Raw genomic sequence first — 18994 nt, forward strand, 5'->3', positions numbered from 1 at the left:
TACTCATATGTGGATCCTGAGAAACTTAACAGAAGACCAGGGGGGAGGGGAAGGGGAAAAAAAGTTACAGAGAGGGAGGGAGGCAAACCATAGGAGACTCTTAAATACTGAGAACAAACTGAGGGTTGATGGGAGGTGGGGGAGAGGGGAAAGTGGGTGATGTGCATTCAGGAGGGCACCTGTTGGGATGAGCAATGGGTTTTGTATGGAAACCAATTTGACAATAAATTATATTTAATTTAAAAAAAAAAAGATAGGTGCAGGTATGGGGGCCCCTGGGGGCTCAGTCAGTTAAGTGTTCAACTTTGGCTCAAGTCATGATCTTACGGAGTTTGAACCCTGCATCGGGTTCTGTGCTGTCAGTTCAGAGCCTGGAGATCGCTTTAGATTCTGTGTCTCCCTCTCTCTCTGCTCCACCCCCACTCACGCTCTGTCTATCAAAATATGAATAAACGTTAAAATTTAAAGATAGGTGCAGGTATGGCTCATGGGAGGAAAATAATGGTGAGAAATTGAAGGAGACACACACTGTTGCCATGGTTATGGGGAACATACAAACATAAATTAAAAAGTGAGATTTTACATGCCACAAAAATTTCCTAATGTTTGAAATTATCCACTTTTCTAAGCGAATTTCACCAAACGTCTGAAAATCTACAAAATAGAACTCAGTCAAGGACTACAAGCCTCTAAAACTCTACTCTTGATGCTTTCACAATCTTTAGCTGTGCATCTGGTTCTAGATACACAGTCCTACTAGTTAGCATAGTTGTCCAGATCATTTAGTCCACCAGGAGAGAATATGTGGCACTTCCAGATACCTTGAATAAGTTTTTTGAAGGTCCATGTATATCTTTGTTATTGTTTTTCATCCAGTTTCAATGACTTAGCATATTGGCCAGAGGCTGATCCAAGTGTGATAGAGACTAAAGCTTATACAATTTTAGGGACCCTCTTTAAAGAAAAAATAACATAAAATTATAAAACAAAATTAGGTACAGAGCTTTGAAAGACTTCCACTCAAGTGAGGGCCCCTGAAGGTTAAGATTCATGATCTTCATGGGAAATCTGGCCCTGAATGTATCAATCTAGAAAATTTATAACATGAAAAGCATAGTTGGATAGCAAGATCCAGAAAAACTAGAAGATCCTATAGGAATGTCGAATCAGAACCAGAAATTACAGAGTGATGGCCCATCTTATGATAATACTAACCTAGGCAACTAGAATTCTAGAAACTAAGAAATGAAAGGAAATGGATGAGGTTTACCAAAGACTGCCCAGTCTGCATTCTGCATTTTCAAAAAAGAATTTTCATTGTCATCATAATAGTAAGTTAAGCAAGAGAATCTCAGAATAAAATGGCAGGTTCTAACTCCATAATCTCGGTGTCAGACTCACATAGAAAGCTCTCAGAGCCTACCTGTAAGACAGCATTGAAAAGCCATTGCTTCCACCAAAGACTAAACTCTGCCTCATGAGAATTTTGTGAAAATCTCTTGAAGGCATTACTGTGAAACTAGAATTAAAGAGCACAAAGACACCCTCCTTCCCCTCCAGAAATTAAGACACTAGTTTAATACTGTTAATATTTTTTATAGGGTGAACTTTTTAAATCAACCAGGTTTTTTTTTAATTGACTGTGATTTTTAATCTAAAAACTCCTTAATAGAGAGAAAAAAAAAAAAAAACAACAACAAACATTGGGTTGCCTGAGTGGATCAGTCAGTTAAGTGTCTGACTCCTGACTTTGGTTCATATCATGATCTCACAGTCATGAGATCAAGCCCTACATCAGGCTTGGGGATCCTGCTTGGGAATCTCTCTCTCCCCTTCTTTCTGCCCCTCCCCCACTTATGCACATGCACATGCAAAATAAATAGATAAACATTTAAAAAAAAGAATGAAAGAAAACATTTAAAAAACAGAAAAAAAGTTAAGATAATTAAGGTAACTAAATGTTTATGGTCTTATAAAGAAAGAAAAAACGATTTAACTCTTGTTAGTAAATGTCAGAGCTCTATGGTTCAATAAAATAAAACACAATATCCGCAATTGGCCAACAGAAAAACATTTAAAAAAGAACATGTCTATAATATAACAAGCAATTAAGATAAAAATTTTGAAAAATCAACTCTAATAGGATTTAAAAATAAGTGACAACTCAAAATTCCAAAATTCTTGGAAATTGATGTGATAATACCGCTTAATAACAAATACAACACAAGTCTGATTCAGTGAAAATTCTAAAGATGAAAACAAGCAACTTTTTAACATTTATTTTTGAGACAGAGAGAGAGAGAGACCATGAACAGGGGAGGGTCAGAGAAAGAGGGAGACACAGGATCTGAAACAGGCTCCAGGCTCTGAGCTGTCAGCACAGAGCCTGACGTGGGGCTCGAACCCACAGACCGCGAGGTCATGACCTGAGCTGAAGTCTGATGCTTAACCGACTGAGCCACCCAGGTGCTCCACAACTTTCTAAATAAAGTCAGAAAACTCTATAATGTATTCTTCACTCATTTAGCCCTTTTAGCGGTAAAATTGCTTGTCATAATAAAGGCACTTGAAGAAAAAAAATCCTAGATTATTACATTCTGAATACTTTCTTAAAGTTAGTCTTCTATTTTGTTATATTGTTTCACTCACATTTTTCATTTTATGTTTATTAAACCACATATTTCCAGTGACAGAACACATATTTGAAGTGGTAAAATTCAGCAATTAACTAATAAAAAATATTTCAAAACAAACTATAAGGAATGTCTGAAATGTATTATCCATTCTTCCAGTGAAAGGACATATTTCCATCTGAAGTTGCCCAAACTGACTAAATCAGTGCTTCCACAAAGTCTACAGGAATATGGCACATTTGTTTATTTGCTTGGCTATTTTACACGTAAATGTTGAGTGTCTTTAGCAAGGTTTCCAGCAGCCTGACTCTGGATGACTAAAGCTCAATGAAGTCTTTGAATGGTCAATGGAATCTGAAGGAAACCAAGATTCAGAAATGGTAATCCTCAGGCTTTTGAAACTATATACCTATATCATAATTTTACACATTTCTTGCGTATATCCTCCAGGAATATATAATGGGAATACAGAGAAACATTTCAGAACTTCAAGCTGCTCTCTCACACAGAATGCCAAGCTTCCCTTACAGTAATTATACATGACTACTACAAGTGCACTGTTATCTTATTGAAAAGAAAAGAAAATTAGATGCACAGATGCTATCTGTCTCCGTTATAATATTGAGTGATCATGATATAACAGAAGACCACTGCACCATTTACAAACTGCATAATTCATGGGCAAATCATATAATTGCTTGGACTCTCAGTTTCCTCATCAGTAAAATGATGATAATGTTCATATACCTCAGAGGGTGAGGGCTTTAAAAGGATAATGCACATGCAGTTGCAAATTATAATGTGCTATACACTGCCTGAATTATTACTGGAAATGCTCCCTATGGGTGGGGTTAGAAGAAAGCTCCTCCAGCCCTAGCCCCAACCCCACTACTCTCTAGCTCCTCTATAATTCTAGAACAGGGGTTAGGCCATGCTTGCTAATGGGCAGGGTCACTGTATCTTAAAGGGATACATACATCATTTTGTGTGTCTTCTTTTTTTGTGAGCCAATGAGGGTGAAATATAAATCCATTCAGGACCTGCTCCTGAATAATCTTGCCACTTTTCTTGCCACACGATAAACCGGTGATAAAATTTGGTCTTAGGATAGGGAGAAGTTTTCCTGAGGTCTGGCCTAGGCTATATCCAGCAGGCCTGAGCATTCAGCAATATACCTTTCATGTCTTTCCTGCCCTAGCAAATTTCTAAGGTCAGGTAGGTTTGCTTTACAGCAGGATTTACTTATTCTTGGGTCCTTTATTCTACCAGCAAAAGCTCACAACAAGCCTTATTATGATACCTACCAGCAAGAATGGCTATAAGTGTTGACAGATTTCCAGGAGAGACAGGAACCTCACAAACAAAAAAATATATAACCTATTCATGAGTTCTGCCAATCTATCTTAATCTGCAAATGGTCAACGATGTTCCTGGACTAAAATGCCATATTCAGTCACCACAAAAAGGATAATATTATTTATAGGCTGTAATTCACAACCTAGGATAGCTTCATCACAGAAACCACACAGATTGACTTAATGCAGTGGGTAAATGTGGTCTCTAGCTCAGAATCAGCCACAAGAATAAAATTATCACAAAAGTTAATGGGAGAATGAGCTCAAATAGTCAAAGAATCAAAAAGAAGCCTGAGAGAGAGGGAGTAAGGAGGAAATTTTAGAAACAAATAACACAGCTTTCAAAATCTGAAAGAGGTAATTTCAAAATAAATCAAGGAGTTACTTTATACAGTGAATCATAACCAAAAGGTTTCACAACCCATTAATTTATAGGAGTTTAAGAAGATTTAGATAGAGTCATAATGGTAGATCCATGGTGTGTAACTAATGGAAACTAGGGGTGGCACTGGACATCTAACCTTTGGAGTGTGACATCCCTGAGGCACCTCTGCTCTCCAACACTTTCCCTCAGTGCCACCGTGTGAATCAGAGCCCTCAGCCAAATGTCACCACACCGAGTGGCATCCCTCATGCGTACTGTGCTCTGGCTGGCTGAAAGGACCCTGTGCTAATGAAACTCCTTGTGAAGTACATCCAATAAAGTGCCTCTTAATTGTTTCATTGTCTAATTTGATGGCTTGGGTAATGGATTATTAATGAGCCTTCCAGAAAAAAAAAATGTATTTGAAAGTATCTATCTACTCCAATCCTCCGTACCTGTATGATTGCTCTTCTCACCTCTCTAAAAACAGCACAGCTCTGGGGCGCCTGGGTGGCTCCGTCGCTTAAGCATCTGACTCTTGATTTCAGCTCAGGTCATGATCTCATGGTTGGGAAGTCTGAGCCCCACATTAAGCTCTGTGCTGACAGTGCAGAGCCCCCTTGGGATTCTCACTCTCCTTCTCTGTCCCTTTCCTCGCCCCCTCCCCCGACTCAAAATAAATAAGCGCTTAAAAAATAAAGATGAAAACAAACAAGAACAGAGGGATTTTTAAAAATCTCAGGTTAATCAAAGGTAAAATGCTAAAGTGATTTCTACCCTACTTATGATAGTATGTTTTGATGCCTTCAACCAACGTCAGGGCTTCCTGGGGGTCATGAGATAAGATCAGATGCTACTAAATGCCATTCCCCCAAAACCTACAGTCACCTTTAAATATGCAGTACGTTTTGTGTCCTTCAATAAGTAGCAAAATAGCCCAAAGGCTTGGAAATGCAATTATTAGACAATGAAATGGACTAGATTTGAAATTCCTGGTAATCCTCAAGTATCATAAGAATGTGTTTTGAAATTTTAGCCAAAACAAAATGAGATGGTACATAGGACATATCACATTTTTTTAAAGTTTATTTATTTACTTTGAGAGAGAGAGAGAGAGAGAGAGAACGTGAGCAGGTAAGGGGCAGAGAGAGAGAGAAAGAGAGAATCCCAAGCAGGCTCTGCTCTGTCAGTGCGGAGCCCTACTCAGGGCTCGAACTCCCAAACAGTGAGATCATGACCTGAGTTGAAATCAAGAGTCGGACGCTTAACAGACTGAGCCATCCAGGCGCCCCACCACACATCACATATTTAAAAACAGAAATGTAGATGCTATTGTGAAGTACAAGGATTGAGGAAAATGGTAATACTCCTTCATGGCTGCTGAGAGAGGAAACAGAAAGGTACTCTGGACAGCCATCTGGCAGCAGTTAATTTATAAATTCGGCATACATTCTACTCTCCGGCAACACTACTTCTGGGTGTGGAGACAAACAATTTCTCACACGGGGCCACAAGAAGATGTGTATGAAGATATTTGTTATTGAATGTAGCAAAATGTCAGAAGTTCGAGTTCACGACTGCTAGAATAGATAATAAAACAGAAGGCTGTGAAGACATTTGGGCACTATACAGCGTCAGACATAATGAAAGAGATTGTCATATGGCAACATAAAAACCTCTCAACAACAAAAGGTTGAGTGAAACAGTAAGAAACTATCAATCTTACTGCATGGTATGACTTACGTAGATTTTAAAAACAAACACACACAAAGTAACATCACTTCAAGAATATACTTATTTAATAAACAAACAGAAGATGGATCCGAAAGACACACAATAAACATGCTACAATGAATAGCTATGGAAAAGGAAGGGGGTGGAATGAAGGGGAAAGGAAATCAAAGACAAGAAAAAGAAATAAAATAAAAGGGAGACTTTTCCCAGAAGGATCACAATACTATGGGAAGAAACTGAGGAGTATGTTTAGTTTAGCAGTTAATTTGTTGCACCTGGTCTAATGGGAGACTGAGAAGGACAAAGAGAAACAAGAAAGCAGAAGAACTAAATATTAGCTTCTTGATATTGCAAAATCACAATGAACAGTTTTTCATTTTCTCAAACAATTCATGTTTGATTATTTTAAAATACTTTAATCCATCTAATGAAAGCTGTATAAAAAGATGATTTATTGTTTCAGCATATAAAATGACGTATATTTTCTTCACAAACGGATGCCCACTGACTTGTAGTTTCTTATTCTGTTACATTTGCCTAACATTTGTCATTATGAAACTCAGTAAAATTCTTTGAAATATTTGCCAGGCTATCCTCAGTATCGAGTTATCTCCAACTGGAATTCAGTGATTCCAAACTCTATAATAACTTTTAGCTTTAACAATGTGTTTCTAAATGTGTATATAATTTTTGTCTTTCCTTCTCGTTTCCTTGTGTGTAATATTCAAAGGCTTTTATAGATTTATACTGGAAATAGAAAAAAGCCATATGTAAAAAAAATCAGAATCATACTACAGATACTGTTCTGTAACCTTTTTGTTGTTGTTGATGGTTGATTGGTTGGTCAGTTCATTTTTTTTACTTAAAAAATATGTTGTTAGCTTCTTTCAGTGTCTTATCCTTCCAACATATGATTTAGAAAGTTTGGCTTTGCCATAGTATTTTTTAACAAACCTACGACTGGACATTTTAACTATTTCCAGGACTTCATTCTTCTAAAAAATGCTGCAGTAAACATAAAATGAGTAGAGTTTAATTTTTTAAAGGGACAAAGAGGTTTAGAAGCAGAGTACATTAAAATCAACTATGCCTATAAGAAAACCTGATAAGGCTCAAATATCATCTGCTCATATATCAGATGCTAGTCTTCATTGTTCCGCGAAGGCATTAAACTGGTTGCGATTTCTAGGTTAGCAAAACACACGGGGTGTTTCATGCAATCAAGTAATAATTGTTTACATAAGAATATTACTTTGAGGGGCCCCTGGGTGGTTCAGTCCGTTAAGCGTCCGTGTCTTAATCTCGGCTCAGGTCATGATCTCGGGGTTTGTGGGATCGAGCCCCACCTGAGGCTCTGCACGGACAGCACAAGACTGATTGGGGGGCGCCTGGGTGGCGCAGTTCGCTAAGCGTCCGACTTCAGCCAGGTCACGATCTCCCGGTCCGTGAGTTCGAGCCCCGCGTCGGGCTCTGGGCTAATGGCTCAGAGCCTGGAGCCTGTTTCCGATTCTGTGTCTCCCTCTCTCTCTGCCCCTCCCCCGTTCATGCTCTGTCTCACTCTGTCCCAAAAATAAATAAACGTTGAAAAAAAAAATTAAAAAAAAAAAAAAAAAAAGACTGATTGGGATTCTCTCTCTGCCCATCCCCTGCTTGGTCTCTATCTCTCAAAACAAAAATTTTTTTAAAAAGAAAGTTATTTAAGGGATGCCTGGGTGTCTGTTGCTCTCCCTCTCTCTCTCTCTCTCTCTCTCTCTCTCAAAAAAAAAAAAAGTGAATAAACATTAAAAAAAAATTTTCAAGTTCTTTTCTAAAAGAGAATATTATCATTTGGAAAATGCCATCTCTAACAACAGTGAAGAAAGAAGAACTGGGGGAAGGTTTGCATACTTCTTCCCACAGTGAAAAAGCATAACCCAATCCAAAGCCCTCTGCTCTCTTACCACCTCGAATACCATAACTCTTGGGAGCACAGAAGCACGTGAGACGTGGGTTAGGGTTTCTTGCAAAGTGAGCCATCTAATTCAGCAAAGACAAATGCAAAACACTGAGCTGTGTCCTTAGTGCATACAAAAGTGAAGGAGATGAAATGCCTACCTTAAAGACACTTATAATCTGACACTGGTGGCAGGAGTTAAAAAGCTATTCTTCTACGGGAGAGAATATGCTGCAAGCATTTGTTTTAATAAACCCTTTTGTAGGACAGACCTCACATGCCAAAGAAAACAGGATAAAAGTGGAGGCAGATATGTGGAATCAAAGACAGATGGGTACAGGACTTTACCATATATTCAGATACGAAGAGCAATATGCCTCTAAAATGACAAAAGCAATAGCGATAAAACCCCAAGGGATAAGGAAAGCTAGTTGAAGGCCGGATGATGATGCCAAATAATGAACCAAAAGGGAGTCAGAGGAGCAAAACCACACCTCATTGACGGAATCATAAATAACTTCAGGTAGAAAATGGCATCTGAAACAGGCATGACATAATGATGGGATGTCCACAGTCCAAAAAGAGGAAATGGGCATGAGAGCATCTACAGTCCCTGGAACTCTCTATAGAGCCTGTTCCACAAGTAACGTCTACCATAAAACTAACGTTTTCCTAACAAGCCTGCTGAGACATAAGGGAACAGAGAAGCTCAATACAGACCTCAACCTCCCAGAACTTAAAACACACACCTTAGTGCAATGGCATCCTAGGAGCTCACACTCATCCAGTGGATGAAAAAGGCATGAAGACATCAGTGCTACCTAAGGCAGTCTCTCAGTGGGGGGAAAGGGGAGCACAGTTTTCCATCACTCCTGTTTACCAATTTCAGACCTGGGAGTGAAGACCGAATGTGAAAATAACTTTAGAGAGAAAAAAGATTGTAGGGACAAGATAAGTGAAGGAAGAAGTTTGAACAGATTATTTCTCAAACCTGGCTAAACTCAGAATCATCTGAGCGGATGGTTAAAGGTACTGGTACCTGTTCCTACCTCCCACCTCAGGTGATGCTGATTCAGTAGGTGATTCCCAGAGGTGAGGTCTGGGAATCTATGTTACACAAAATCCCTCCAAATGATTCCTACATGTAGTCAGGTTTACACTCACTGGTATAAGATGAATCGCTGGCTTCCTTGAAGATGCAGAATATATATATATATATATATATATATATATATATATAGTGTATTGTATATGTTTTTAGCATAAATATACAGGAAAAAAAGATAAAGAAATCCCTGTATTTCCCCGGGCCAGTCCCTTAACATAACCCTCCCTCAATTTTCTTTTGTGAAAAACAAAGGATATGAAGTAGACAATAATTCAAATCCCTTATAGTTCCAAAGTACCATGATTTTGGTGCTTAGTTAAGTGAGAACTTTGAAGAGAAATTATCTCCAGTAAAAAACACCCCATCTGGCCTTACTGAAATACTGTGAAAAAGTTTTAGGATCTAAATTGGTTCTCTTTATAGAATTTCCTTTCTTTTATACGACCTTTTTTCTTTTTCATAATACTCTCTTTAAACTCACAAATATGGCATATTTTAGAAAGAATTGTAATAAATAATATAAATGCCAGATTCTGTTTTACATGAGCCAAAGAAAATAGCAAGTTACAATGTATCAACATTACCAAGTAGATGTGATTTACTCAAGATGTAAAAACTTCATTTTGACGTTCTTTAATTTTTTTTTTCATGTTTACTTATTTTTGAGAGACAGAGAGTGAGCGGGGCAGAGAAAGAGGGAGACGCAGAATCCGAAGCGGGTTCCAGGCTCGGTGCCCCTCGATGTTCTTTAAATGTTCCTGAATTATGTCCTACTGGGTTGGGGGCCGTTTACTCTACTCTGTTCAAGACAGTTTTAGCAGCTCAAGAAGTGCTGAAGCCATCAGTGGTTGCCTGATACGGGACGCTCCTTTGATCACTCAGCACCTGAGAATAATTCATGGCTCATTGTAAGTATTCAAAAGTATTTCTTGAAAGAATTAGTAGATTTACAGATATGGGAAAATCTTGTTCTTTGCACAAGTTCTCCCCAGTGGCTCTTAAACTATATGTTTGCATTAACAATTTAGTCTCCTTAATATTCTAATACAGTTTCCTGCTTTTATACTGTCCTACAGTTTTTGTTTGTGAGTGTAGACAGATTCTAGCACCAATGGGGGAGGATGGGTGGCAACAAGTCTCCACACCAACAAACAATTCTTGGGACACCACCTGGTTGTATCACTAGCTAGACCCCAAGACCTGACCTTTACTGCCCACCTGCTTATATGCACCGAACTTTGTCCCACATTTTTCCTTAAGCTTTTCTTTCCAACTTATCTCTTAACTCCGGCAAATGGAAAGTGAAACCACCCTACTAGTGACAGCCACTGCCCTGACAAGACCTCCAGCAGCCGGGACGGCCTAGAGCATTTGAGCTTAACCTCAGACTCACACCTGCACAGATGGACCATGGAGTGACCTCTAGAATGACCGACAACTACATTTAGCTCATTATAGTATAAAATCTCCACCCAAGGAGGACCACAAGGCTCATCTACATAACATACAACGTGTGGACAGGCATGTTTCCTTAAGACGCATGCACGATGTTATGCCCGCTTCTACATACAATGACAAGGCTTCCCTGTCTAAATACTCATCCTAATCCTAAATAAAAGGAATCCATTCACCCTTGCTCTGGGGAGGCTTTGGAAGCCATTCCCCTGTATCTCCTTATTTGCTGCGATTAAAGTTTTGTTTGCACGACAACTCCATCAGGTAGTTTCTGACTCACCAAGGAGCAAACTCATGTTGGTCCAGTTACAGCTGTCCTACAATTCAACTCAATTCCGACACTACCTGGAGATACAGCATAAGATTCAGTCCTACAAGACCACCCCCCACCCCCCAACTCCAGACACCAATTGAAATACAGGTACCTGTATTTCGGACCTACCGGCTACAGACTGGACGTTTCCGCAACCTTCGTGGGTTTGTTTAATTTGCTAGAGCAGCACACAGAGCTCAGAGAAATCTTTTCTTTACTAGATCACTGGTTTACTATAAAAGGATATAACTCAGGAACAGCCAGACCAAAGAGATAGATGCACAGGCAAGGTATGGTGGAAAAACAGAGTGCCATCTCCAGGTGCGCTGCTCTCCCAGGCCCTCCACACGCTCACCAACCCTGTCCTTTCGTGTGCTTGTGGCTGCTACACTACACAGTCCAGACTGATTAAATCCCTGACCATTGGCAATTAATTCAGCCTCCGGGCCATCCCTTCCCTAGAGGCTGAGAAGTTGAGGAGCAGAAGTACTGAAAGTTTCCACCCTCCTAGCACCTAGATGGTTCCCATGGCAACAGCCTCCACACTAAGGTTACTTAAGGGCCTTCCGAAAGTCACCATTAACATAACAAAAGACACTTTTATTTCTCTGATCACAGAAAATTCCAAGAGTTTTAAGAGACCTGTGCCAGGAACTGTGTCAGATACCAAATATATATTTCCTATTATAAACCACAACATCACAGTGAGTCTAAGACAGGAGCTTCCCCTTATCTGGGGAGGATATGTTCCAAGACCCTCTCCCAAACCCCTCCCCCAACCCCTGTGGATGCCTGGAATTGCAGATAGGACCTAACACTGTATAAACTGTTTTTTCCCTAGACATACATACCTATGATAAAGTTTAACTTATAAATTAGGCACAGGGAGAGATCAACAACAGTAATAATAGAATAGAACGATTATAACAATATACTGTAATAAAAGTTATGTGAACGTGGTCTATCTCTCTCCCAAAACACCTTATTATATTGTACTCACCTTTCTTGTGATGATTTGAGATGAGAAAATGCCTATATAATGAGATGAAGTGAGGTGAATGACATTGGCATCTGGAGGTAGTGTTAGGCTACTCTGGACGTGACATTGCATCAGAAGGAGGAGCATCTGCTTCTGAAAGTAGTTAACTGGGGGTAATACACCATGGGAAGCACAAAACCACGGGAAACAAAACCTCAGGAAGGAAAACCAGGGACAAGCGGGGGACTCCTGCAAGTGTAGCCATGAATCACAGTCAACATTTAGTTACACTTCAGAGAAGATTCCTGAGCTCTTCTAGGACCTACCTGCAAGTGCTGCTTTTCTGCATGACGTCAGCTCGATGATAGCCAGAGAGTTTGCAAAAACCGTCATTACTATAAACTACTGGCCAATCCACAATCTGGGCGTTTCCCAGTAAGAAACTCGATTCTAAAGAAGAAAGAAGGAAAAGGAAGTTTTTTATCTGCATTTAACAATGTACTTCTTTCAAGGAAATGAAAAGACAAATTCATAGATAGACCAACGCAACAATGGTTTGTTGTGGTACCAATAACAAAACCTATTCTGGAGATTGACATAGTCAGTTGGGCGTGATTATCAAATGAGATCTGCAATAAGTACAAGATTTGCATACAAACAAAAACCCCATTGAAGAGAAGCCAGTTTATAATACCTCTTTGCATTCAAGTATATTCTAAGCTATGAAGAACAAGTATGATTAATATTAAATAAAAGTTAGTGACTATAATAATTACACAGATTAATTTATTAAGACGAGGGCTACAGTCACTTCTCCACAGACCAAGAAAATGAACTTGATAATATTGAGGCAAACTTGTATGACTCCTCCAAAATTCTATTATAATTTTGACATATAATTTTGTCCATGAGATTGATCTTGAGAAGTCTAATTTAAAATAACAGAAGAGTCTTTTTTTAAATAAAATTATTCAAAGATATTCTTTTCAACCACATTTTACACAGAATTTGGAAACTATCATTATTCTAAATAAAAGGAACATTTCTGATCTATTTTACATAGAGAAGTGGTTTTGCATTAGGTATAAAAATTAATACAAAAATAATATCTTTTGGTATCAACCTTGATTGAAAATCTAACCGTTTTAGGCAGCACCTTTAGCAATTTTGTAAATCAGATGATAAATAAGTTAACATTATAGTGAAACAAAATTAGAATAATATTAAAATATAGAAATAAAATATTTTTTAATGTTTATTATTCATTTTTGAGAGAAAGACACAGAGTGAGAGTAGGGGAGCAGTAGAGAGAGAGAGGGAAACACAGAATCCGAAGCAGCTCCAGGCTCTGAGCTGTCAGCACAGAGCCTGACACAGAACTAGAACTCACAAACCGTGAGATCATGACCTGAGCTGAAGTCGGATGCTTCACCGACTGAGCCACCCAGGCACCCCTAAAATACTATTTTTAAAATAAATATTTTAAAAGAGTAAATTTTAGGGGTATCTGGGTGGCTCAGGCAGTTAGGCATCTGACTCTGGATTTCAGCTCAGGTCATGATCTCAGGGTTTGTGAGATCAAGCCCTGCGTTGGTCTCTATGCTGACTGTGTGGAGCCTGCTTGGGATTCTCTATGTCTCTCTCTCCCTCTCTCTCTCTGCCTCCCCGCCCCCCAGCTCATGCTCACACTCTCTCTCTCTCTCAAAAATAAACATTGAAAAATAAATAAATAACTAAAATAAAAAGAGTACATTTTTAAGGGAATACTATAATTCAAAAATTCAAAATATCTACCAAAGAAATCTCTCTCGAACTCATATTCAAAATAGCATACTAAAAAGAGAAATTAACTTATGATTTTAAGACTTTAAGTTTAGGGGCACCTGGGTGGCTCAGTTAAACATTGACTTCAGCTTGGGACATGATCTCATAGTTTATGGGTTCAAGCCCTGCACTGAGCTCCCCACTGACAGTGCAGAGTCTGCTTAGGATTCTCTCTCTCTTCTCCCTCTCTCTCTGTCCCTCCCCCCACATGCACTCACTCTCTCTCTCTCTCTCTCTCTCTCTTGCTCTCTCTCAAAACAAAAAAAAATAAGCTTAAAAAAATAAATAATAAAGACATAAACAAGTTGAAAGTGAAAGTATGGGGAACATACACTACACAAACACTAAGCATAAGAAACCCAATGTGGCTATATTAATGCAAAAGACAAGAATAATAGAGATGAAAAGGAACAATTAATAATAGCAAAAGGGTCAATTCATTAGGAAGACATAACAGTCTCAATTGTATATAAAAGTATGTATACAAAAGTAATGAAAGAGCTTCAAAATACATGAAAGATAAAAATGACATAACAAAAAAGGAGAATTCAACAATTTCACAATAAAAATGGAATGTTTACTCTCTCCCACATCAACTGGCAGAACAACCAGCTGTAAAAATGATTGAGGATATAGAATATTTAAACACTATCAACACTATCAACTAACTCTAGCTAACTGACATTCATAGAATACTCTACAGAATGCTACAGAATACACATTTTTCTCCAGTGCACGTGTAACTTTTACCCAGACAGATCTGATTTTGAGCCACAAAAATGAAGTCAATAAATTTCAAAATATGGAAATCACAGAGTATATAGTCTCACCTCAAAGCAATTAAATTAGGAATGAGGTGGGTTTTTTTTAATTATCTAAAAAAAATCTACACAATTGGATATTACCCAATTCCTTTCTAGACTGGGTCTAGAAGAAGAAATGGGTCAAAGAAGAAATCAAAAGAAATTTAGAGGATATTTTTAACTGGACGTTAATGAAGTAACAACACATCAAAGTTTGTGGGATACACTTGAAGCAATACTTAAGGAGAAATTTCTCATTTTAAATGTTTATATTTTTAAAAGATGAAAGTTTTAAAATCAGTTATCTAAACTTTTATATGAAGAAATTAGAAAAGCTATTACACCCAAATTAAGTATGAGGAAACAAAGACCAGAATGCAGATCAATAAAATAGAAAGTATTCAAAGAAAAGTGAAACTTGAGGCGCCTGGGTGGCTCAGTTGGTTGAGCGTCCGACTTTAGCTCGGGTCATGATCTCACAGTCTGTGAGTTCGAGCCCCATGTCGGGCTCTGTGCTGACAGCTCGGAGCCCGGGGCCTGTTTCAGATTCCGTGTCTCTCTCTCTCTTTGACCCTCCCCTGTTCATGCTCTGTCTCTCTCTGTCTCAAAAATAAATAAACGTTAAAAAAAATTTTTTTTAAAAAGAAAAGTGAACCTTGACAAAGTCAAAATTAATTCTTTGGAAACATTAATAAAAATGATAAGCCCCTAACAAGTCTGATAATTTAAAAAAAAGAGAACGAGAGAGTGAAAACACAAGTTACCAACATTAAGAATAAAAGAGAAGACATCACTGGATATATTACAGATAGCAAATGATAATAAAGGTATAGTGCAAACAATTTTTTGCCAATTAATTTTAAAACTTTGATGAACAAAATTTCTGAATAAGAAAAACACCTTAAAAAGCACAAAAAGAAATGAAAAATCTTAATACTTGCTATCTATTAAAAAAAAAAAACTAGCCCAGAAGGCTCCAGACTCAGTGAAATCCTTCAAATATTTAATTTTTTTGTTTATTTATTTTTGAGAGAGAGACAGAGTGTGAGCAGGGGAGGGGCAGAGAGAGAGAGGAGACACAGAATTTAAAGCAGGCTCAAGGCTCTGAGCTGTCAGCACAGAGCCCAATGTGTGGCTCAAACTCACAAACGGGGAGACAATGACCTGAGCTTAAGTCAGACGTTTAACTGACTGAGCCCCATAGGGGCCCCCTTCAAATATTTAAATAAGACATAATACAAATATTACACACTCTGTCAGAAAGTATATGAGGAAACATTTCTTAACTTTTTTTAATTTATTTTTTTATTAAATATAGTTTATTGTCAAATTGGTTTCCATACAACACCCAGTGCTCATCCCACCAGGTGCCCTCCTCAATGCCCATCACCCACCTTCCCCTCTCCCCCACCTCCCATCAACCTTCAGTTTGTTCTCAGTATTTAAGAGTCTCTTATGGTTTGCCTCCGTCTCTCTGTAACTTTTTTCCCTCTTCCCCTCCCCTTGGTCTTCTGTTAAGTTTCTCAGGATCCACATATGAGTAAAAACATATGGTATCTGTCTTTCTCTGCCTGACTTATTTCACTTAGCATAACACCCTCCAGTTTCATCCACGTTGCTACAAATGGCCAGATTTCATTCTTTCTCATTGCCAAGTAGTATTCCATTGTATATACAAACCACATCCTCTTTATCCATTTGTCAGTTGGTGGACATTTAGGCTCTTTCCATAATTTGGCTATCGTTGAAAGTGCTGCTATAAACATTGGGGTACAAGTGCTCCTATGAATCAACACTCTTGTATCCTGTATCTTAACTTGTTTTATGAGGTCAGCATTATCATAACACCAAAACCTGACAATGGCTGTTAAAAAAAGATTACTGACAAACAGATCTTAGGAATGTGGTTGCAAAACTCCAGAAGAAAATATTGGCAAATAGAATTCAGCAATATATATATAATAACCAAGTAGGGTTTTTCTCATGAATGTAAGGCTGATTTATCATTATGAAATCAATCAATGTAATCCATCACATCAATAGAATCAAAGAAAAAAATCATACGATTGTTTCTCAATAGATGCAAAAAAAAAGCATTTGACAAAACTCACACTCGTTCATGATTAAAATCTCTGAGCAACCTTGGAAAAGAAGGAAACTTCCTCAAACCGACAGATGATACCTACTAAAAAATCTATAGCTAACATTATTCTTAAGGGTGGAATACTGAATAACTCCCCCCTTAAGATCAGGAAAATGTCAGGGATGTATATTCTCAATGCTTACACTCAACATTTTATTGGTGGCCCAACTAGTAAAATAAGGCAAAAAAAAAAAAAAAAGTAAAAGGGAAAAAACACAAAAGATACAAATATTGGAAAGGAAGATATAATGACTTTCTATTTGCAGGTGGTATGATTGTTTACAGAGAAAGGCCTAAGGAATATTTAAAGGAACATCTAAAATTAATAAGTGAATTTAGTGAGGCTCCTGGGTGGCTAGTTGGTTAAGCATCCAACTTCAGTTCAGGTCATGATTTCATAGTTTGTGAGTTCGAGCTTGGTATCAGGTTCTTTGCTGACAGCTCAGAGCCTGGACCCTGCTTTGGATTCTGTATCTTCCTCTCTCTCTCTCTGCCCCTTCTCTGCTTGTGCTCTCATTCTCTCTCTCCACCCCCCTCAGAAATAAATAAACATTAAAAAAATAGTAATAAGTGAATTTAGTAAGGTTGCAGGAAATAAAGTCAATATAACAGTTAATTTTGTTTCTATATACTAGTATTAGACAGTTGCAAAGTGAAAAACAATTTCACTTAGAAGGATATCAAATACTTAGAAATAAATTTAACAAAAGATGTGCAAGGCCTCTAGAATGAACACTAAAAAAATTCTCCTTAGTTACATTAAAGGACACTTAAACAAATGGAGAGCTATGCCATGTTCATGAATTGAAAGACTGGATATTTTTTCAGACATCAACTCTCTGCAAATTGATCTATAGATTCAATATAATCCCAGTGAAAACAGTAGTTGACAAAGTAATCATAAAATATTACGAAAATATGAATTACCAAAAATAATCCAAAATAAAATCTGAAAAAGAAGAACCAAGCTGGGAAAACATACAACCAATAAAGCAAATTAAAAAGTTCAGAGATAGACCCACACAAAAATGGTCCACTGGTTTTTTGCATAGATGCCAAAGCAGTTTAATGGGTAAAGAAAAGTCTCTTCAATGAACTCGGCTAAAACAACTGTATGTCCACATGAACAAAAGTTGAACCATCACTGCTACGTCACACCACACACACACACACACACACACACACACACACCAATTTAAAGTGGGTGATAGACGTAAAGACAAAGGTGAAAACTAAAAGGAAAACACAGGAAAAAAAATATTTGCAACTTTAAGGAAGACAAGAATTTCTTAGATAAGACTCCTATAGCAATCACTGTAAAAGAAAGTGTTAATAAATACATTAGATACCATCAAATTAAAATCAAGTGCTCATTCAAGGACATTTTCAAAAAAAAAAAAGGAAAGGAAATCCATAGACTAAGAAAATATTTACAATACAGATATCTGAGAAAGAACTCCTATCCAGGACATACCAAAAAAAATCCTACAAGAGGACAAATGACCCAGTGAACAACATGGGCACATAACTCGAACAGACATTTCACTAAAGAAGATAAACAATGACCAATAACCACAAGAATAAGATGCTCACCATCATCAGGCAGCAGGAAAATACAAATTAAAAGCACAATGATGCATCACTCAACCACTAGAGTAGCTGTAAAGGCTAATAGGACAAAATGTTGATGAGAGTGAAACAACTGGAACTCTTTATAAAATACTAATCAGAATAGAAAATAGAACAATCACTTTGAAAAATAGTTTCTTGTAGAGTTAAATATTTAACCATGACCAAGAAATTTCATTCTTAGGCATTTCCTCAAGTGAAACAAAAACATATGTTAACCAAAAGACTTGTAAGGAAAATGTTCACATCAGATTTATTCATAGCAGTCAAAAATGAAAACAAGGTAAATATCCATCAGCAAGAGAATGGATTAAAAATTGTGACATAGTCCTACAAGAAAAGCCACTCGGGTCTAAAATGGAACAAACTACTCACACATGCAACAGCATGGGTGAGTCTGATAAACATTATAATGATAGCTAGAAGCTATCATTTCATTCATATGAAGTTTAAATACAGGCAAGGCTAATCTATGGTGATAGGGATCAGCACAATGATTGCTAAAGGGGATGGGAGGGAGACTGATAGGAAAGAGTCAAAAAGAACTTTCTGGGGGAGGTCATTGTTCTCTATCTTCATAGAGGTATAAGCTACACAAGTATACACATTTGTCAAAACTAATTGAACTGTACACTTAAAATTTGTGTGTTACCACTAATAAATTAATTCCCTCAAATTTAAAAGAAAACACATGGAAGAAGGAAGACCAAAGATTCAGAAG

General features: G+C 37.7%; 1 protein-coding gene across 1 annotated transcript in view; it reads right to left on the reverse strand.

The window, feature by feature from the left end:
- Window positions 1-18994, reverse strand: part of KCNH5 (potassium voltage-gated channel subfamily H member 5) — a 309803-nt gene that overhangs the window by 269041 nt on the left and 21768 nt on the right. Inside the window, exon 2 of the mRNA XM_043556311.1 lies at window positions 12201-12324. Within this exon, the coding sequence (XP_043412246.1) occupies window positions 12201-12324 (124 nt within the window). The remainder of the gene's footprint in view (window positions 1-12200; window positions 12325-18994) is intronic.

Source organism: Prionailurus bengalensis, chromosome B3, assembly GCF_016509475.1.
Source record: "Prionailurus bengalensis isolate Pbe53 chromosome B3, Fcat_Pben_1.1_paternal_pri, whole genome shotgun sequence".
NCBI lineage: Eukaryota > Metazoa > Chordata > Mammalia > Carnivora > Felidae > Prionailurus > Prionailurus bengalensis.